This window comes from Gobio gobio (assembly GCF_949357685.1).
Source record: "Gobio gobio genome assembly, chromosome: 17".
Lineage (NCBI taxonomy): Eukaryota > Metazoa > Chordata > Actinopteri > Cypriniformes > Gobionidae > Gobio > Gobio gobio.
Genome location: NC_137110.1, coordinates 6,684,257 through 6,702,720, shown reverse-complemented (window position 1 = coordinate 6,702,720; position 18,464 = coordinate 6,684,257). Strand labels below are relative to the sequence as shown.

The 18,464-nt window shown below is 39.3% G+C and overlaps 1 protein-coding gene across 3 annotated transcripts in view; it reads right to left on the bottom strand.

The window, feature by feature from the left end:
- Window positions 1–18,464, bottom strand: part of mtss1 (MTSS I-BAR domain containing 1) — a 94,399-nt gene that overhangs the window by 49,686 nt on the left and 26,249 nt on the right. For all 3 annotated transcript variants that reach the window (XM_079841653.1, XM_079841651.1, XM_079841652.1), the window contains exon 3: window positions 11,919–11,992. In XM_079841653.1, the coding sequence (XP_079697779.1) occupies window positions 11,919–11,992 (74 nt within the window). The remainder of the gene's footprint in view (window positions 1–11,918; window positions 11,993–18,464) is intronic.

The following is an 18,464-nucleotide window of genomic DNA, read 5'->3' as shown; positions in this document are numbered from 1 at the left end:
ACAGCACAACTATTTTGCCGCTTGAAGAAACATTTCACACTCAGCTGCCGTGACATTTTTGCAAATGTATGTACGAAAGCCACGGGCTGGACAAATTTCACTACATTACTTTGCTGACCATGAATCCATGATAAATCCCAAACACTAAAACTCAACAGTTATAATTTTATAATAACAGTTATAGAGCGTGTAAACGAGTTGATTGTATTTGATCACAATATCGTTGTCTGCCTCACGAAGTTTGGATGATCTTACTAAATGCCCTCATAAATCATCCTCAGTGTAATCTGTGAAAATGATGGATGGCCTTCAGATTTTTCCGTCACTGCTAATAGAGACAGAGCGTATTTAGGCCACGCCCACACCGGGTCCAACGCTCTCCATTGACTTTGTATTGCGTGAAGCTGCCTCCTTGTCATTTCGGACTTATAACAAAACACAGAACTATGACAAAGCTGATATGTGACCAGGTGTACAGCAAACAAGTTAAAAAACACAAAAATTAGTTTTTATAAGCTTTCGACCCAAAAAAACGAGCGTTTAAGGAGACAAAAGTGGAGACAGGCAATAAGACGTGAAGCATCAACAGGAAGAATGGGTACATTTTGGGATCCTGACACTCAGTATGCCTATGTGTGCAGTAAACATTTTGTCACTGTTAAGTCAAATATCCAAATGTCAGTTTTATATATGATATTTCCTGTCGCTGGTTCTAGTGGGTGTAGTTCTGTCTCAATTGCCTGTGTCCACTTTTGTGTCCTTAAACGCTCGTTTTTTGGGTCAACAGCTTCTAAAAACTTCTAGGGTTTTGGTTCTGGGTTTTGTTTAGCTTGTTTGCTGTACACCTTGTAACATATCAGCTTTTAGACATTTTTCTGTTTTTTGTTAGAAGTCAAAAATGACAAGGAGGCCGCTTCACGCAATACAAAGTCAATGGAGAGCGTTCGATTGTTTCACCCACCCCATGGGCGTGGTCTTCAGATTATGACGCGTGGCGCTCTGTCTCTACAATATTCAGTCAATGATGGAAAATATTCAGTTAACGCAAACAAATGTAAATAAAACCTTCTTCACAGAAGTCGTTGTGAAGCGGATTGAGGAGCGACATGAACAAGGTATCCCCCAAGAAATTCCTCTGCAAGCAGACGATCTGTGGGCATAGTTCGCATAACATCTGGGTTTGGTTTAACTAGGGTGGCCATTTCAATAAGACCAAAAAGGAGGACACTTTGCAGCATTTAGTGAGGCAAGAATAATTGCATAGGACTCTGGTGTACTCGCAGCTACAATACAATTTTGTCCATCATATGGATGGTATCATGATACAGTGATTCTGAAATTGCCTACTCTATTCATTGCCAGACAAATTTGATCTATGATATATCTTGAAGTAGACCTATGTGAAACAGAAGAGGCAAAAAAGTGTTTGTTCACAGTATTTGTATTTATTCAAGATATTGTGATTTCTGTTTCAGAAACTGACCACTGAGAGGAACCTGTCTTGCAAAGTGCACAGTGCCTGAAAACAACATTTCTGGACTTCTGGATAGAAAAGAAATACATAAATAAACAAATAATCAGGCACAGTGCAAGAAAACATAACATTTCACAGCGAGACAGTGTGCAAAATCCATGAAAAGCGTCTCTACTGGTTTTTTGATATAAATTTGTGCTCTTTTGTCCATTCCGGATTAAATGAGGTCTGACGTTTTGGCATGTTAACGTTATGATATGATGTAGCCAGCACATGGACGTGGAGGCTTGTTTACGCTTTTAACCAATGATATATCAGATACTTATTTGACCCGCTTTCAGCCAATCATTTGTTTGACCAGAGATCTTACAGCATTAGACGCTATGCTGCTGCGTCCCAATAAAGATTCTAGAGCGGGTTTTTTTTTTTAGGCCGATTCAGCGCAACTCCAAAAAGGAGGACAAATGAGTGTCTGGCTTTAGGCTGCGACAGACAGGGGCAGGGCTCAACATAAAAAAAAATTCCCACTGGCCCCTGGGGCCAGTAGATCAGAGTTTTGCTGGCCCCTTCTATATTTTTATTGGCCCTGAAAGAAATATAAGGAAAACCTTTTCATTAAGCTGTATGTATTGTATACATTAGGATTAATCAATACAGCAAATGGAGTACATGAATTAAGAGCTAGAGAGCCCCAGGAGATATGCAAAAATAACCAAATTGTCATTGTAACTATGAATTTTTTAATGCCTGACCAGTAATGTTAGCACTGTGTTTGCCTATATAATGTGTATCTTTGTTAATTGTTTATCTTTTGTTTTATATATATATATATATATATATATATATATATATATATATATATATATATATATATATATATATATATATATATATATATATATATATATATATATATATATATATATATATATATATATATAAAACAAAAGATAAACAATGAACAAAGATACACATTATATAAGATAATTTTGGCTTCATTTAGCCGTAGTCACGTGACATACATAGGTGTTTTGAATCACGCTTCGGATCGTTCGACTCGAAACATCTGCGCTTCGGATCGTGCAAAGCTTCGGAACTACAGTTTTGCGTCAGCCATCCCTGACATGCACATGAAACGAAAGTATAATTTACTCGTCTCGTCTCGGTCTGTTTCGGAGCGCGCACGCTGCCTTTGGAATGACACCAAAATTCACTCATGACACAAGTCAAGCACTCGCACTTTGGATCTATCAGTTATGAGCAAAGTTACGGTTATATATTAGCTTGCTAGTTGAGTAAGTTACCTTCGACATGCTACATCAGTGAGGTACTGAGAGCCAACATCTTCGCGATTCTGTATGACGGTATGACGTTTGTTTTGCCTTTGCGGATGGCCAATCACTGGCCCGCGCGGGCCAGTGATTGGCCATTCAACTAGCCCGACATACTCTTTTACTGGCCACCGGGCCATCGGGCCATTGCTTATGTCAAGCACTGGACAGGGGGCTTAAAATCCGGACGTATGGCCACCCTAGGTTTAACACGTGTCTATAAAAACAAGAAGTGTACAAAAGTGGTCCACATGACATTTGGACAACCATGACAGCCTAAAATCATAACCAACTTGCACGGTTCACATGATGGGATTAGATTCAGTGCCACAGATTCTACAACTGTACTTCAAACAAAACCTCTAATTAACATGGAAAAGGTCGTTTATTTTAGTTCCTGCATCACTGCATTTAACTTGATGACATGGTGTTTAGCAAAAAGATGAAAGTCAAAGATCCCACATTTCTTTTGTCTAAACATGACCGTACAGTCATCCCATCCTCGTATCTGTACTCCCTCTCTGCCGCTCTACAGACCAAAATAAACTTCACACTCTTTCCTTCGTTCCTTTAAACACTAGTTTAGCTGGTGCCCACTCATGCCCGGCCCGCACAAAAGCATTCAGTGTGTCCGTGTTACACAGTCCGTCAGTGTTCACACCTACTCACATCACCCACAGACTCTCTCCACAGCACAGACCAGACATTCAACGCCTGCTCATGATTCAGACGCCTTCCTTTTTATTTATATATTTATAAAAAGTCACAAAAACTTGTTACAAAAAGGCTATGGAACTGAAATGTCATGTTTTTTTTTTAATGTTCCTGTTGTGTGACACTCTTTTCAAGAGCCCATGATTCAGTGTTTATGGTTTTTTGCTTATCTGTAAGTTTCCGTCTCCTGCTGGCCTGTACCTAGTCTCCCGCCGAAGACTTAAGCCGGTTTTACACTGTCGGGCCAATGCGAGCCAGGGCTTTCAACGGGCCGGTGCTAATAGCCTTGGAGCCCAAAACCATGCTGCGTTTCCACTGTCGAGCCAGAGCGTTTCACCTAATGATAAAAGCGGGCATTTTTTGGGGCATTTCTGTCGTTTACTTAAAGATTTAAAACCCAAGCATTGATGTTTCACCACAGTTTTACAATAATAAGTGATACATTGATCATAATTAATTCATTTGTGTCAAGATTTTCCATTAGTCCCAGAGAAATAAAGTGGTATTTACCATTATTTCACAAAAGAGGACACGTACTTATTCAGTCGCATCTGTTTCTGTTTATCTGTAGTGACATGACAGTATGTTTACATCACATTTAGAAAGAACGATCCTTTCTACCAATTTTCCACCATAAATATGACCAGAGGAGCTTTAGCACTCTCTCCAGTGACAGTCCCAAAACAGTTAAGCTATATTTTCAGTCAGAGAAACAGAGGAAGTTCCCAAAAAACAGATTTGCTTAATTTTATGACATATGCAGAGCCAAATATGGATATCAGACAGTCTGGTATAAAGAGTTGAGACTTGCGTACGGATAAAATTAATACACTGTTGTGATGGCCTATATGATTTGTCTGATTTCTTCAAGCGGTCGTATTTACCATGTTTACTACAGTAATGGTTAGCATGCATAGTCTTTTCCATCGCATATGAATATTTCTGCCTTATACAGTGATCAGAATCCACATCGGATCACAAACAGGAGTCATTTCAAACACTCGCTGCTGTCTGAAAGTGAGTTCTGAGCTAAAATAATTGTTAAAGTGTTTAATGCTGATGTTAGCCTATATATGAAATCATCCACGACACTGCCGTCTCCAGACACAGATAAACTTTGTGTTTGTTCGTAACCACTCCTCAAGCCTGAGCTGGCCCGCACTGGACCAAGGTATTCGCCGGGCCAAAATACATGGCCATTGGCCCCAAGGAAGCCCCGGAAGTGATAGTGGAAACGTGACTGGCACGCACTTGCTTTTGGTCCGACAATGGATATGCGGATTTTGACTAACAGCTAGGGCTGCCCCCTAAAAGTGAACTAAACGTTAGTCGACGAGAAGAGGCTTAGTTGACCAAAATTGTATAGGTCAGTTACTAACAACTAATGTCACTAGTGTCATAGTGTGCTTCAATCACACTGAAAATATGACAAATCTCTAAAACTCCAAAGGCAGTTTTTGAGCGTGCCAACCAATTATGTAACGTCTAGCACTGTGGTAAGCAGTCATGAGTTCCCTGAGACCAGAGAAAAGACTAAAACGTTTTTGTTCTTTTAAAAACCATCTGCTTAAAAAAAAACAGCCCCAAGGGAACTCATCCACTGCATGTCACAAACCTTATGATTCACAAGGCATGTTTTTGCAGGCCTTTTCAACAGAGAACGTGCCATCACATATAATGAAATAAGTACAGTAGTAAGTAAAATCCCTGCTAAAGGTGAAGTCCATTCATACGTCAATGTGATTTATCATGGAAAGTGAATCACAGGAAAGAGCAATTTATGAAAAAAATATCTAGAAATATTCTCTGTATTATGAGATAATACTTAATAGTTATAGGGATAGTTTAGTCAAACATGATAATTTGGACAAAATTTACTGAATGGATCTTTTCAGTTCACAAAACCACTCTGAATGATTCTACACAATTCTCAATGTTCAACTCACTAAATATATGATCCAGTCACAATGGTAGTGGAAGATTATCAGAAAATAAATCTATAATAAGTCTTTCATTCAATACTTTTGTTCAAAAGTTTGGCGTCTCTTACGCTCACCAAGGCTGCATAAATACAGTTGTGAAATACTATTAAAATAACTGTTTTCTATATACATTTTAAAATAATAAAATTTATAGATTTTAATATTATTTATTAATGTGATGCAAAGCTGTATTTTCAGCATCATTACTCCAGTCTTCAGTGTCACATGATCTTTAAGAAATCCTTCTAATATGCTGATCTGTTGCTCAAGAAACATTTATGATTATCCATGTTGAAAAAAGTTGTGCTCCTTAATATTTTTGTGTGTGATACTTTTTTTCATGATTATTTGATGTATGGAAAGTTTGCTCAATGGAACAGCATTTATTTGAAATACAAATAATTTGTAACATTATGAATTGATCACATTTGATCAATTTCATGCTGAATAAAAGTATTAATTCATTTATTTACAACAACAAGAAAACATATTAACCCCAAACTTTTAAACGGTAGTGTACTTTAAGGGTGCTTTTGCCTCCATTTTGAAACTTGACCTCCTTAAGCCTCATTAGAAATATCTCCTTTTGTGTTCAAGAGAAGAAAGAAAGCAATACAGGTTTGGAATGACATGAGGGCGAGTAACTGATGAAAGCATTTTTGCTTTTGGGTCAGCAGAAAAGCTCCTCCTTTAGACATTAAGGTTTAGGACACACCAAATCTACATGCATCTAGTTTATGAAAAGTAAATAGGTCAGATAGAATTGAGAGGCGGTTAAAATAATGCTGTATGGCATACATACATACATGGTCTTCACGTGAAAGGGTCACGGGACTTCACAGCTGTTCACCGCATGCTCAATCACTCTCAGATGGGATTGTGAAGGGGGTAGTGAGGGTCAGCTCTCTCAGTGGGTTAATTCCCCACAAACACATACATGCCGATCCAGCCTTCCTGACTGGAATGTTTGCTGTGGGGTCTGACGTTTGAGGGTCAGTAGGGGACCCAAACGCGTGCGCACACATTTTACAGACAACTGGGGCTGGTGTGGCCCCTTTGTGAAAGTGTGGCAGCTGTGAACCAGGCGCAGACCAAAACAGGTGTGAGACTAAAACGGTGCAACAGTGCTTTTGACGACTCCAACTATACCTCCATATATTCAACATACATCTGCTCTTCCCTTTTTGTCTTAACACAGCTGTCCACGGATCCTAACACACGCAGTATTCAGACAATTGATTATATTTTCAGTGGACTGTAAGAACAAGAGCTCAAACGTAATGTTAAAGGGTTAGTTCACCCAAAAATGAAAATTCTGTCATTAATTACTTACCCTCATGTCGTTCGACACCCGTCAGACCTCCGTTCATCTTCGGAACACAAATGAAGATATTTTAGTTGAAATCTGATGGCTCTGAAAGGCCTCCATTGGCACAATGCACGGTTCACTCTCAAGACCCATAAAAGGTACTAAAGACGTCGTTACAAAGTCTATCTCACTACAGTGGTTCTACAATAACTTTATGGAGTGACGAGAATAGTTTTTGTGCACAAAAAAACCCTAAATAACGACTTATATGGTGATGACGATTTCAAAACACGGCCTCATGAAGCTTCGAAGCGTTATGAATCAGTGAGTCGATTCATGATTCGGATCCCTTGTCAAACCATCAAACTGCTGAAATTTGGCGATCCAAACTGCTGAATCGACTCACTGATTCATAACGCTTCGAAGCTTCATGATGCCGTGTTTTGAAATCGTCATCACCATACAAGTCGTTATTTAGGGTTTTTTTTGCGCACAAAAACTATTCTCGTCACTCCATAAAGTTATTTTAGAACCACTGTAGTGAGATGGACTTTGTAACGACGTCTTTAGTACCTTTTAAGGGTCTTGAGAGTGTAAAGTGCCATTGTGCCAATGGAGGCCTTTCAGAGCCATCAGATTTTAGCCAAAATATCTTCATTTGTGTTCCGAAGATGAACGGAGGTCTTACGGGTGTCGAACGACATGAAGCGAAGTAATTAATGACAGAATTTTCATTTTTGGGTGAACTAACCCTTTAAGTGAGAGAACGTGAAGAATTTCCCTTAGTGGTGAGCACTAGAGTGTCCTGCTTTGATATTTATGTTCTACTCACTAGGGCACAAACTCATGGAGCTGCACATTTAGGCCAGCAGCTGTCCTCTGAGAAGCTGCCTTAAAAGTGAAAAAAAAAAGGAAAAAAAAAAGAATGGCCAGACAGAAAATAAGGGAGCAGGGTAGTTTCTCCTCATCTGTTATAGATGGAAGGAATGAGGTTGTAAAATTGCGAATCGCTAACTGAACACACCCTTTGCGATGATGAGAACTGCTGAAGAAGAGCATGCAGGGCAGTTCTGGTCCGCAACCTCCAATAAAACGCAAGAGAGAACGGGGGGGATCGATCAATCAATTCAGTCAGTGAATGAATGAATAAGCGTGGGATAGATGTGGATTAGAAAGATGGACGAAAGTGGTTATCGCATCCTGTCTTTTGGCTACCACATGGACAGATGCTTTGGGGGAAAGAAAGTCAAGAGAAGGTTATGTTGGAGATCTGGTCTGGTCTTTATTATTCATTAACATCATTGATCTTAAGTCTTAGACATGGATTGATAAGTAAGGGAAAATGTGCAGTCAGCTAGTCATTATTGCAAAATAAAGATCAACAGGCTGACCAGGACATTGTACAAATATATTTGTCCTGAGAATGTTGTAATTGACCAATCAGAAACAGTGAGCCACGTAAAAGGCAGACCCCTTAACTGTTTTTAACAGCAAGTTTATCAAATGAAAGAAACCCTGAGCAGATGGGTTTGTTGAGCAAAGCTGTCACAGCTGATCAATAAGTCGATTGATCAGGTTTCGGGGATGTGGGTGGGTCAGCAGCTGATCTGCTTGTCAACATAATCAATATTAAGATTGAAGTCAAAAGTCCTGGTAAAAATCACACAGCAGAGAGTAAGTGCGTGTACTAGGGATGTCACGGTACCAAAATTCCAGTAGTCGGTACCAATACCATAACATTTTTACGGTACTCTGTACCAATTTCAGTACCACAGCTAAATGTTTATTTTTTAATTTATTTAACTATTTTTTAAAAACATATTAAATTTATTAAGTTTATTATTTAAGATGATCATCATTATAAGTAAATAATACAAACATTTAAAGGCTGTATGCTGTCTAAAAGTAAAAAAAGATCAAGTGAAAAATAATCAACCATCTAGGCATAATATTTATTATTATTATTATTATATATAGCTAAACCTACTGTAGGCTACAACTATTTAACTATATAAATATTCTGTCAATTTAAAAAAGATGTAACCAAAATTTTATTTTGACGGGTTGCCGTGAAGACCTTTGAGTGTCTGTGTTCATGATATGACAGTTTTCTCAAATGAAACGGTAAATTCTCATGAAGTGGCGGTTTATGCGTTCGTGTCCTCATAATATAGTGATATATTTTTTTAGAGTCTATGATAGTGACACACGACAGAGACGCAAGCTCGCCCACGCCTCTGTGCCCCGTCATTCACACAGAGACGTAGAACATGGAGGAGTAATATTTAAATAGTATTTTGCAGTTTAATATTCACAGACACTAGTATATATTGGGCTACTGTCTGGAGCCCTGCGCTTGGATAAACATGGAAGCGACTAAACGCAGCTTCGGGTACCGAATATACTCGGGAGTCGGTACTACAGAAATGCTGGTATCGTCACATTTGTATAATTTCAGTACCGACTTGGTACCGAAGTACTGGTACTTGTGACATCCCTGGCGTGTACCCTATGCTGAAAAAAATATATTTTGCTGCTTGTTCTTAATTAAAATAAGTTAAAGCAACACGATTGCTATACACATTTGGTCCTCACTTAATTTAATTGTGTTCAAATTGTTTACTCACTTGTTTAAATTTACTCACAATCAAAATCAATCTACAATATATAATATATTTGAACTGATCAACTAAAAACATATGTTTAAATAAAGATAAAATAATTTTGTGTAACCACTTGCCTTAAAAAAATAAAAAAAAGAGTAGATTTCATCAGTGTACAAGACAAACATGGTGAAAAACAGACCAATAATATCAGGCAGAAAATTGTTAAATATTGTAGTTATCTTGACATTTGCTTGTTTGTAAGTTTTATTAAATATATTTGGACCATCACCCAGTTTATCATCAATGGTCTTAAATTCTCACAATGCATGAATTCATCAGTAAAGAGAATAGAGTAAGTGACTACACAAAGAAGAAGAAGGAAAAATGCACAGCAATCTCTTCAGACTGAAAGAGATGCCAGTCATGTCAATGCCAACTTCCTAATCAAACACAAACTCCAACCCAAACACATGCACTATTCCGTTATCTTCTGTGAGAACGGCAACGAAAAAGCATCACCTAAAATCCTCAACACACACAGCCACTCCCAGCAAACACGGATATTCAGTTGAATTATAAAAAACAACTGACTTGCATGTAACCAATTTCCAGCTAAATCCATCAGAAGGCATGACACAGCAGGCTTGAGTCATGACAGCTCTCTCGTGATAAGGTGTGGCGGCAACACCGGCAGCAAAATATTTAAATGCTCTTTCACGCCACCTTTTCTGGCATGTCAAGACCTCTCTGGGAAAATGAATTCTCTCAGGGTATAAAAAAAGTTGCATATGCAATGGAAACGAAACTCAGAGAACCTGTTAATGAATTAATATTACAGCTCTGCTCCACAACCTAGAGAGCTGACATGCTGTCTATACCTCCAGGTTCACGTGATGTCACTGTTGTGGACTTCCGCCCTTTCAAAGGTGATGTCAAATGCCATTTCGATTGCATTTGTCCAAATAGAAAGATGGAAATGGAAAGCTATTTAATGCAGCTCCACTGATTCAGCTGTGGACAGGTGCATTAGGAACAAGCATCAGGTTTCTTATACAAACAAAACAGCTCACAAACTATTCACTATGGTTGGCGATTTTCTTTGTAGATTAATTCGAGATAGGAGATGGACAAAAGGGTGGAGAAAAGTAAATGGAAGCATACTTCCAACTACATTGGTTTAATGCATTAAGTAACCTGAAATAAACAAGTTAAGACAGACTCAAAATATAATGTGGACAGCAGTGTCTGTGTTTTTGTTATGCTAATATAATTCAGCGACACACGATCAAGGTAAAATTCTTGGGCTATCAGCAAGATAAACAGAGTCAGGGCTAAATCACAGCAGCGGTATAAAGAACGAAGAGCGCAAACACACAGCGTAAATATTACAGAAACTAACTAGTCACCTTAACAAGGAGTGGAGCTATGTAACCCAATCCGGGGCATTATGAGACAGTCATGCCTTCCTCCAATTGTCTGAGCACAGAACAATACCACGATGACCTTCTTTTGGTTCTGTGTCAATAAAGGTTGCCTAGGGTGCCAGGATTTAACACCGCTTACTTCAGGACGTTAACACACTGCCCTAAAGGTGAGACCTCGCAGCATTCAAATAAACAAACTACAAATCTCAAAGAGAGAATATAGAATAAACAAAAAGACAATACACTAGAAACAGAGCATGACAGGATTACTACTTTTCAGTTTTGACAGCGAGTATGATAAGAAAAGCTGATCTTCAAAAGGGAAAACATGACTCGCTTAATTTCGTTTCAGAAAAATAAAAAACATAATCCTACAAATGAGTTTTGGAAAGATAAAATAGAAAGTAAAATGACGAGTCTGGATGTATGACAAGTGCTTGTGTTTTTGTAGCCCAAACAAATTCCTGGTCACTCAAACAGATAGTCCCACCCCCCCAATTCATTTCATTGGTCAGCTTTGCTATGCTAGGGTTGGCCGGAATGCTCCAACAAACAGCAATGTACTTTTCATGGGAGTCAATCTACGAATGGCTCACTTCTAGCCATCTCTGCACTTTAAACCGGGACAGGAAACACTGACTGATATTACACACATCATCTTTCATATCTTAGCTCAGTCTTAATACTTTTGACTGGTAAATAGCGTATGACATACTGCTCGGTACGTGTACCAAACAGTTTAGCAATATGCACTGTCAAATTCCAGAGGCTGGTGTGGATTTATTTCTCGCTTTATGCGCATCACCAGGAGTGCCATCATTCAGAAAGCTATAAAACACACCGTCTCCTCACTTTAGTGTCATTACAGCACACATCTGCCTTAAAAAAGGAAAAGACATTTGGAGGAATATTGGGGAGTTCCGAGTTAATGCTTCATGTTTCTGATGAATAACCTTTCCTGTGAAGTACGGCTTGCCTGCTTTCCTCATTACGATCACTGGAGAGACAGCCTGTTTGTTAGGTGAGACGAGAGAGACAGAGAGAGAGAGAGACAAAGAAGGTAAAGATCTCATCTTACCTCGTGTTCCAGTTGCAATGTCAGCCACTTTCTGGAAAGCGTCCAGGAATGAGCTGGTGACGATGATTGTTGTCCTGAACGACAGAAAGAGGAAGAGTTTGTTTGTAGGAAAAGCCCACAAGCAAAGTTTCTTTGACTGGATTCTTACGAACAGCCGGTTTATCATGACAAATATTTCCACTGACAGTTTTTTGGAGCTCGCACCAGGAGAGGAGCCAATGTTAACAGCACAGCAAACCACAATACTCTGGATGAATGACATTTAAATACCTATAGATGCTGATAACTAAAGTGCAACTTACTACAAAATCTGCATACTTTACATTTGCTGCACTAAATATGGCAAAAAGCTTTTATAAACGGAATTGAAAGTAGAAAAAAAAAAATCACTCATAGCTGAAAGCATTATCAAACTAGCAACAAAAACAAAAACAGTCTACACTGGAAGTGTTAAAGCTATACGTCATCACGAGATGATTATCAATACCAATCAGCTGCAATCTTAATTTTAGCAATGTAAATATAATCTAACTTTATTTTTTATTTAAAAACTGGCTGTTTTTAACTGAATACTCGCCAAGACAGGGGCATTTTGACATCATTTGGTGTGTATATGATCGTTTAAGCGCAGTAAGCCACTCATTTTGGTACTTGCGACTCTCAAGCTGTTTGAGAGGCGGCTTTATGTGCGCGCCACTTATATAGATCAGTGGAGTGCGCTTTTGGCGTGAGTCCGAAACCTGCGGAAATTTAGCTAGCCTGGTCCTACCAGACTCTCATACATTTAATTTGTACAGAGAGTCTGGCCACCCTCCATTGACAAGCGTTAACTTCCTTGAAGGCGGGTACTTTGTTGAAGTTTAAAACTATTGGATCTGCCCAGAGCCGCTCTGGATCTGCCATAACCAATCGCTAACGTTTGGTCATGACGTACGTCATCTCAAACTACAGCACGACATTAACGTCTTCGTTCTCAGCCACTCCCTCTGTTCGCTGGACTGGTTAAAATTTGACCGGAGAAAACCAGAGAATATACCGCAATCCCAGACGGAGTACTGAAGGAAAATTAAAATTGAGCGGAAGTATGTAGGAGGGCAGAGCCAGGTTATTATTTAGCAGGAGCTAATGAGACAAGTGAGTGAGAGGAGGCGGGTGTGTGTCACTGCGCCATTAGAGAGAAGAGAGCGAGAAAGTGCAGCTGGCATTGGTGTATCGTTACTGCAGAATTTTTTTAATTAATTGTACCGGCCAGTCACCAGTCCGGGCCGAGCATGCAGAAAATCTGCTGATTCCAGTCCCTGGTCTGCACAGACTTTAAACTGCAGCCCGAACCCGGCCCGTACCCGAGATCATTTAACCTGACCTGACCCGACCATTACATTTACATGTTAAGCCCGAACCCGAGGTCCGTTTCTCACAGCAAATACCATTTTTGCAATATGTTGTATATATATAACTGAGAGAAGGTGCACTGCAGCACAATACCACGATCTTTCTTCAAGAGCAGATCATGGAGATATTTGAATCATTCACAATCTAAAATCGTGATATCGCACACCCCTACCTGTGGCCATGAAATAAAGAAATCTCAATCCTACTTGAGTTCACATTAGACAAATTCCCTTCTATACGTAAAAGGTAACATATACTTAATCATTTGATTAGACAGTGACAAATATCTAAAGCCTTCTCCCTGGTCAGAAGATGGAAAACGGTCGGAGCATCTCAATGGAAAGAGTTCAGCGTGTTCATTGGAGGGGACACGGGCACATACTGACAGGGTCAATGGTGCCATTGTCGGGATCCATTCAGAGCCCTCAGTCTGAAGAGAGAGATCTCAGCTTATCAGAGAGAGCTCTGTGGTATCAGGTGATACGAACTACAAAGTACAGCCTTTCAGCAATTCCCCCACCTCCCCACAGCGGCCCCCCAAGCCCTGCAAAAGCTTTTGTGCCTGATAAAGGTAGACTCGCAACAGACATCTCTTTAATTCTGCTTCTAGGAATGGAGGTTGGGTTAATGGTAGGGATGTCCTAGAAAAATAAGTTACTGGTTACCTTCCGGTTGAAGAGCATTATTAAACCGATAGTTCTGAATCTATATCCTGGTTGGATTAAAGGTGAACTATGTAGGATTTTTGCAGTAAAATATCCAGAAACCACCAGGCCAGTGTTATATATTTTGTTCAGTTGAGTACTTAGAATATCCCAAATGTTTTAAACTATTTGTAAATCGTGAGAAAATTGCTATTTTAACCAAGGAGCCGGGACGTGTGAGCTATGCGTGTGAGGGAGTCGCCTGTCGATTGCGTCATATCTGCGTCACCCTCGGTCTCCGGTTTTATTCAGTGAAACACTTTACTCTCACTGCAGTGTGAACAAGTGTCATAGCAGCCGCCGAGCGAACGTCATAACTTCCTTTTCAACACACTCAGATATATCTAATACGATAAACAGAGTTGGGTTACCTTAGACTCATGACTGGAAAAGAGGAAGTAGCGCCGGCAACCGTGTCATAATAAAAGTCCCGCCAGCGACTATGCCATAATAACAGTCCCGCTCTTCAATCGCTCCTGCGGCCTTGCTCAGCTCCACAACACTCGCTCCTGCTCTACTTCAGACTACAGTAATGTTAATAATCGCATCCATTAACATGATTTCTGCTCGAGTCCTATCCTGATTATTTTCCACCGGCTGTGAGGTGAAGACCACATGTCCTGAGATTCTGCGCTCAAACGTGCCGTCATCAAACTACGCCTTTGTTTTGAACAGGCGACCTCTAGTGGACGGAAAAGTTACATAGTGTAGCTTTAACTATGTTCTTCAAACCTGTTAAATAGAGACATGTCACGGTTGTTGGATAACTAGTCCCCTACTCGTATAGGTTTGATATATTTTTTGGAGGGGAAAAGATTAAAGGCCCAGATATACTCACAGTGAAATTATTTTTAGTTCTTCACTTAGGGGTAAAACGAAGTTCCAAGAGTTAGCGAACATCTGACGATGAATATGTAAATATGTGCTGCATGCTTTACTCTCAATAACAAAATAAACACAACAAAATTGAAAAAAAAGAGCAAGCATTTTTTTAAACAAGGCATAAAAAAAGCATCTGGTCATAACAATATGTTTGCAGAAGCTCTGCAATACAAGACTAGTAAAGTCATGTCACGTTTATTTAATAAACATGAAAAAATGGGTTAGTGTCTCGTTTCATCAGAAATACAACTTTATTTTATTTTCCACTATAAAGCAGCTCTCCAGTGTATTCGTGTTTTCACTTCGTGGACGTCTGACCTCGACGGACTCAACGGAAGAAATGAAGCGGAAAACAGTTCAACGTGAAAGAAGGCGGAGACTCCACGCTAGGGATGAAACGATTACCGGTTTCACGATAAACCACGATAAAATTTAGTGACGGTTAGTGATATCGTATAAAATTATCATTAAAACCGCGTGTGATTATCACGATTGTGAAAACTCGCAATAAATCTTGTCCAGTCAGTCAGTCTGGTGCAGAGCGCAAAGCTGTTTTTGAATGAGAATAAATGGTAGAAGGCAGTGACAGCACTCTGGGGATTGTTCAGCCTCTAAAAGGACCAAATCTGAGGTGTGGTCATATTTTGGCTTTTACAAAAGTCCTGAGGGAAACTTAATCGAAGATGGTCACCCTGTCTGCAGAACATGCCAGAAGAAAGTCACTGTAATAGGGGGAACATTTCAAAACTACGAACGCAAGGCAAGTGGACTTTGACCTCAATACCAAAACTACGTCTGGCAAATTATAACGTGAAGCGAACGAACAAATTCAGACAAGACTAGGGTGACATTTAAGGGATAATCAGGGCTTGACATTAACAACCGCCATTTGCGGGTGTAACGTTATTTCGGCTGCACACTAGTCACACTGGCTGTTGAACTTATTATAGTCTTCTCAAAAGCCATCTGTTATAATCGCGTTGCGCATTATAACCACTCACACGTGTTTCTATTGAGTTTATGAATCCAATGTCTCAAAATCAGGAGGCGTTCAGATTAGCCGGAGTTATGTTCAGAGCGTGCGCCGCACTCACTGAAATCTACACTCAAAGCAGATTTAAACGTGCGATGTATGCAGGAGATTCATTCATCATACTGTTGTTGACTGTTTTTGTTCTATTTCAGCAGCGAAAATGGTTTAAAAAAAACACAGCAGAACCACAGCGCATCTGATATGACTGGCATTACGCTGGCGAATTTAGGGACTGTCTCTAAAGTTACACACAACATTGGTAACGTTATACACGTTTCAAACTTCAATTGCATTTGAAGAGAATGACAGTCATAAAACTGACTGTAAAGTGATAATTTAAGTGTCAGGTACGATGCACACATTTTGATATTTAATAAAATAAACTGTCAAATCATATGGAAATATGGATATGCATTATTTCACTAGGATACTGTTTGGGCTCTAACACAAAATATGCTATATTTAAATGCATCATTGCTGAACACTGATGAGAATATTGCTTGAGAATATATTTACAGAGATAATAAGTAAGTTCACTTAGGCAAGCGGTTTCAAACTCTCAAAACGGACTCCAAAAGAAGTTTGTTCAGGCCTGATTTTGTCACATCAGTTCGTTCCTTGATTTAGCTTGAAGTACATTGAGGCCGTAACTTTGATTAAATGACAAATAAATAAATGTCAATGGTGTAACTGTAAACTAACTGTAAAGTGTATATATAACATATATTTTAATTATCAAATATGAATTATGTTGAATTATATACACATTTTTTATAATTAACTAATAAAGCCAAACTTTCTTCAAGAATTTTACATTTAAATGAGACTAATAAATTATCTACACTACAGACTTATCAAACCCCCAAGAAATAATTGTGAACCAGTTCATCTTAGAATAGGTGTATCCCAGTCACTGTCTGAATGAATTCCAATTTAAATACAGAAAAATGACCACTGACCCATGCATCTCATCTCAAAACACGCCACATTTTGATAGTGTTTAATGGCACTTTAAAGGCTGCACAGCACGACTACACCTAAAATGCCGCAGTTGGTTTGGATTAAGATTTAAAGCAGCCATTCCCAAACCAGCTAGTCTAGTATCTATATTTGCATACACTGTGATGTTGTTCAACTTAGACATACCATGATATACTGCAATGGGTAAATATTACCCAACACTCTGTTTACAAAAACACTATCAATGCCCAAAGTCACAAGGAACTTTAAAAAACAGTCCCTGATCAGCTCTTGGCAGTCCAGACGGAGGAGCTGGCAATGGTAATGGTGTGTGTGAGTGGAGCGTGTTTGATGTTTATCTGTAGGATTGGAGTAGACCTTTGGGAGGGTCATTAGCCTGTTTACTCTCCAGGGACAGAACAGCGAGGTCAGGCAGAGGGGACGTGCTGTAAAAATGAAACCAGGGCTAACCTAAAAGATCTTTTGAGAAAGATCCTCCTTTGACAAGTCTTTCTGTACTGTATTGATTTAGAGTACCAACTAGGTATCCACCTTTGTCAGGATAGATGCCAAATTGAATCTGCCGCAAATTAACACAGGGAGTAAATGTACAATCTGTTCAATGGGTTATACCATTGCGTACCTTATTGTCGATCATTAAGTCAACAAAACATTGGACCAAAAAATGGATTGTGACATGACGTAGGGCCTTAAAATAAGAATGAAATCAATATTAACCCTATTTAGTTGCTTCATTTTAATACAAGTTCACGGTCTTATTGTCCACATTATTATAATGAAAACCTTGTCTTCGTGAATAATTAACTTTCCTTTCGAATTATGTCACCAAACTGACATCAAAGAACTAGCGGCGATGAAAGCCCCGTCTCGCGTCGGCTGCGTCTGTGCAAAAAAGTAGAGCTAGCATGTATGTTCAGGCTTGAGAGATAATAACGGTCCATAAAGGCAGATGACAGTCATTCAAAAAAAGGGACCATGAACTAGGAATGTGAATATACAAACCGTAAACAAAGCAGCGCTTGCTTACCATTTTGAATATGAATCATTTAGTCTTTACTTATATTAATTAGGCTATATATGGCCATGTCGTTATGAAAATATTTGCGTATTGGAATGCTCCGAAAAGATGAAGACTGCCATGAACATTAGCCGACGGCCGACCATCGGCTTGGTGTGTCCCTGCCCTTACTTCTTGACTCCTTCCTCCAAACATTTGGGAGCATTCGATTATGTAACACCCAATATTCAAGATCCAATCGATTTACGACAGATAGTGATGTAACGATTCACTCCAAGCCGGTTGAAAAAAATCGATAAAAATATGTGACGATTCAAGTTGGTTGAGATGTTAAGCGAATCGCGCTACACGTTTTTAACAGCAGGGGCGTTTACTGTGTACTGCGACCTTGCTTTACAGGCACGATAACAGCGAGCAAGATGTAGCTAGCATTGACGGTGAGTGTACACTGGCGAGGAGCAGAGTGGGCGTTTTCAGTTTGAGCTTGTGAGCGCACATGAGCGTGAAGCTCAACTACCATAGGAATGAACAGAAAA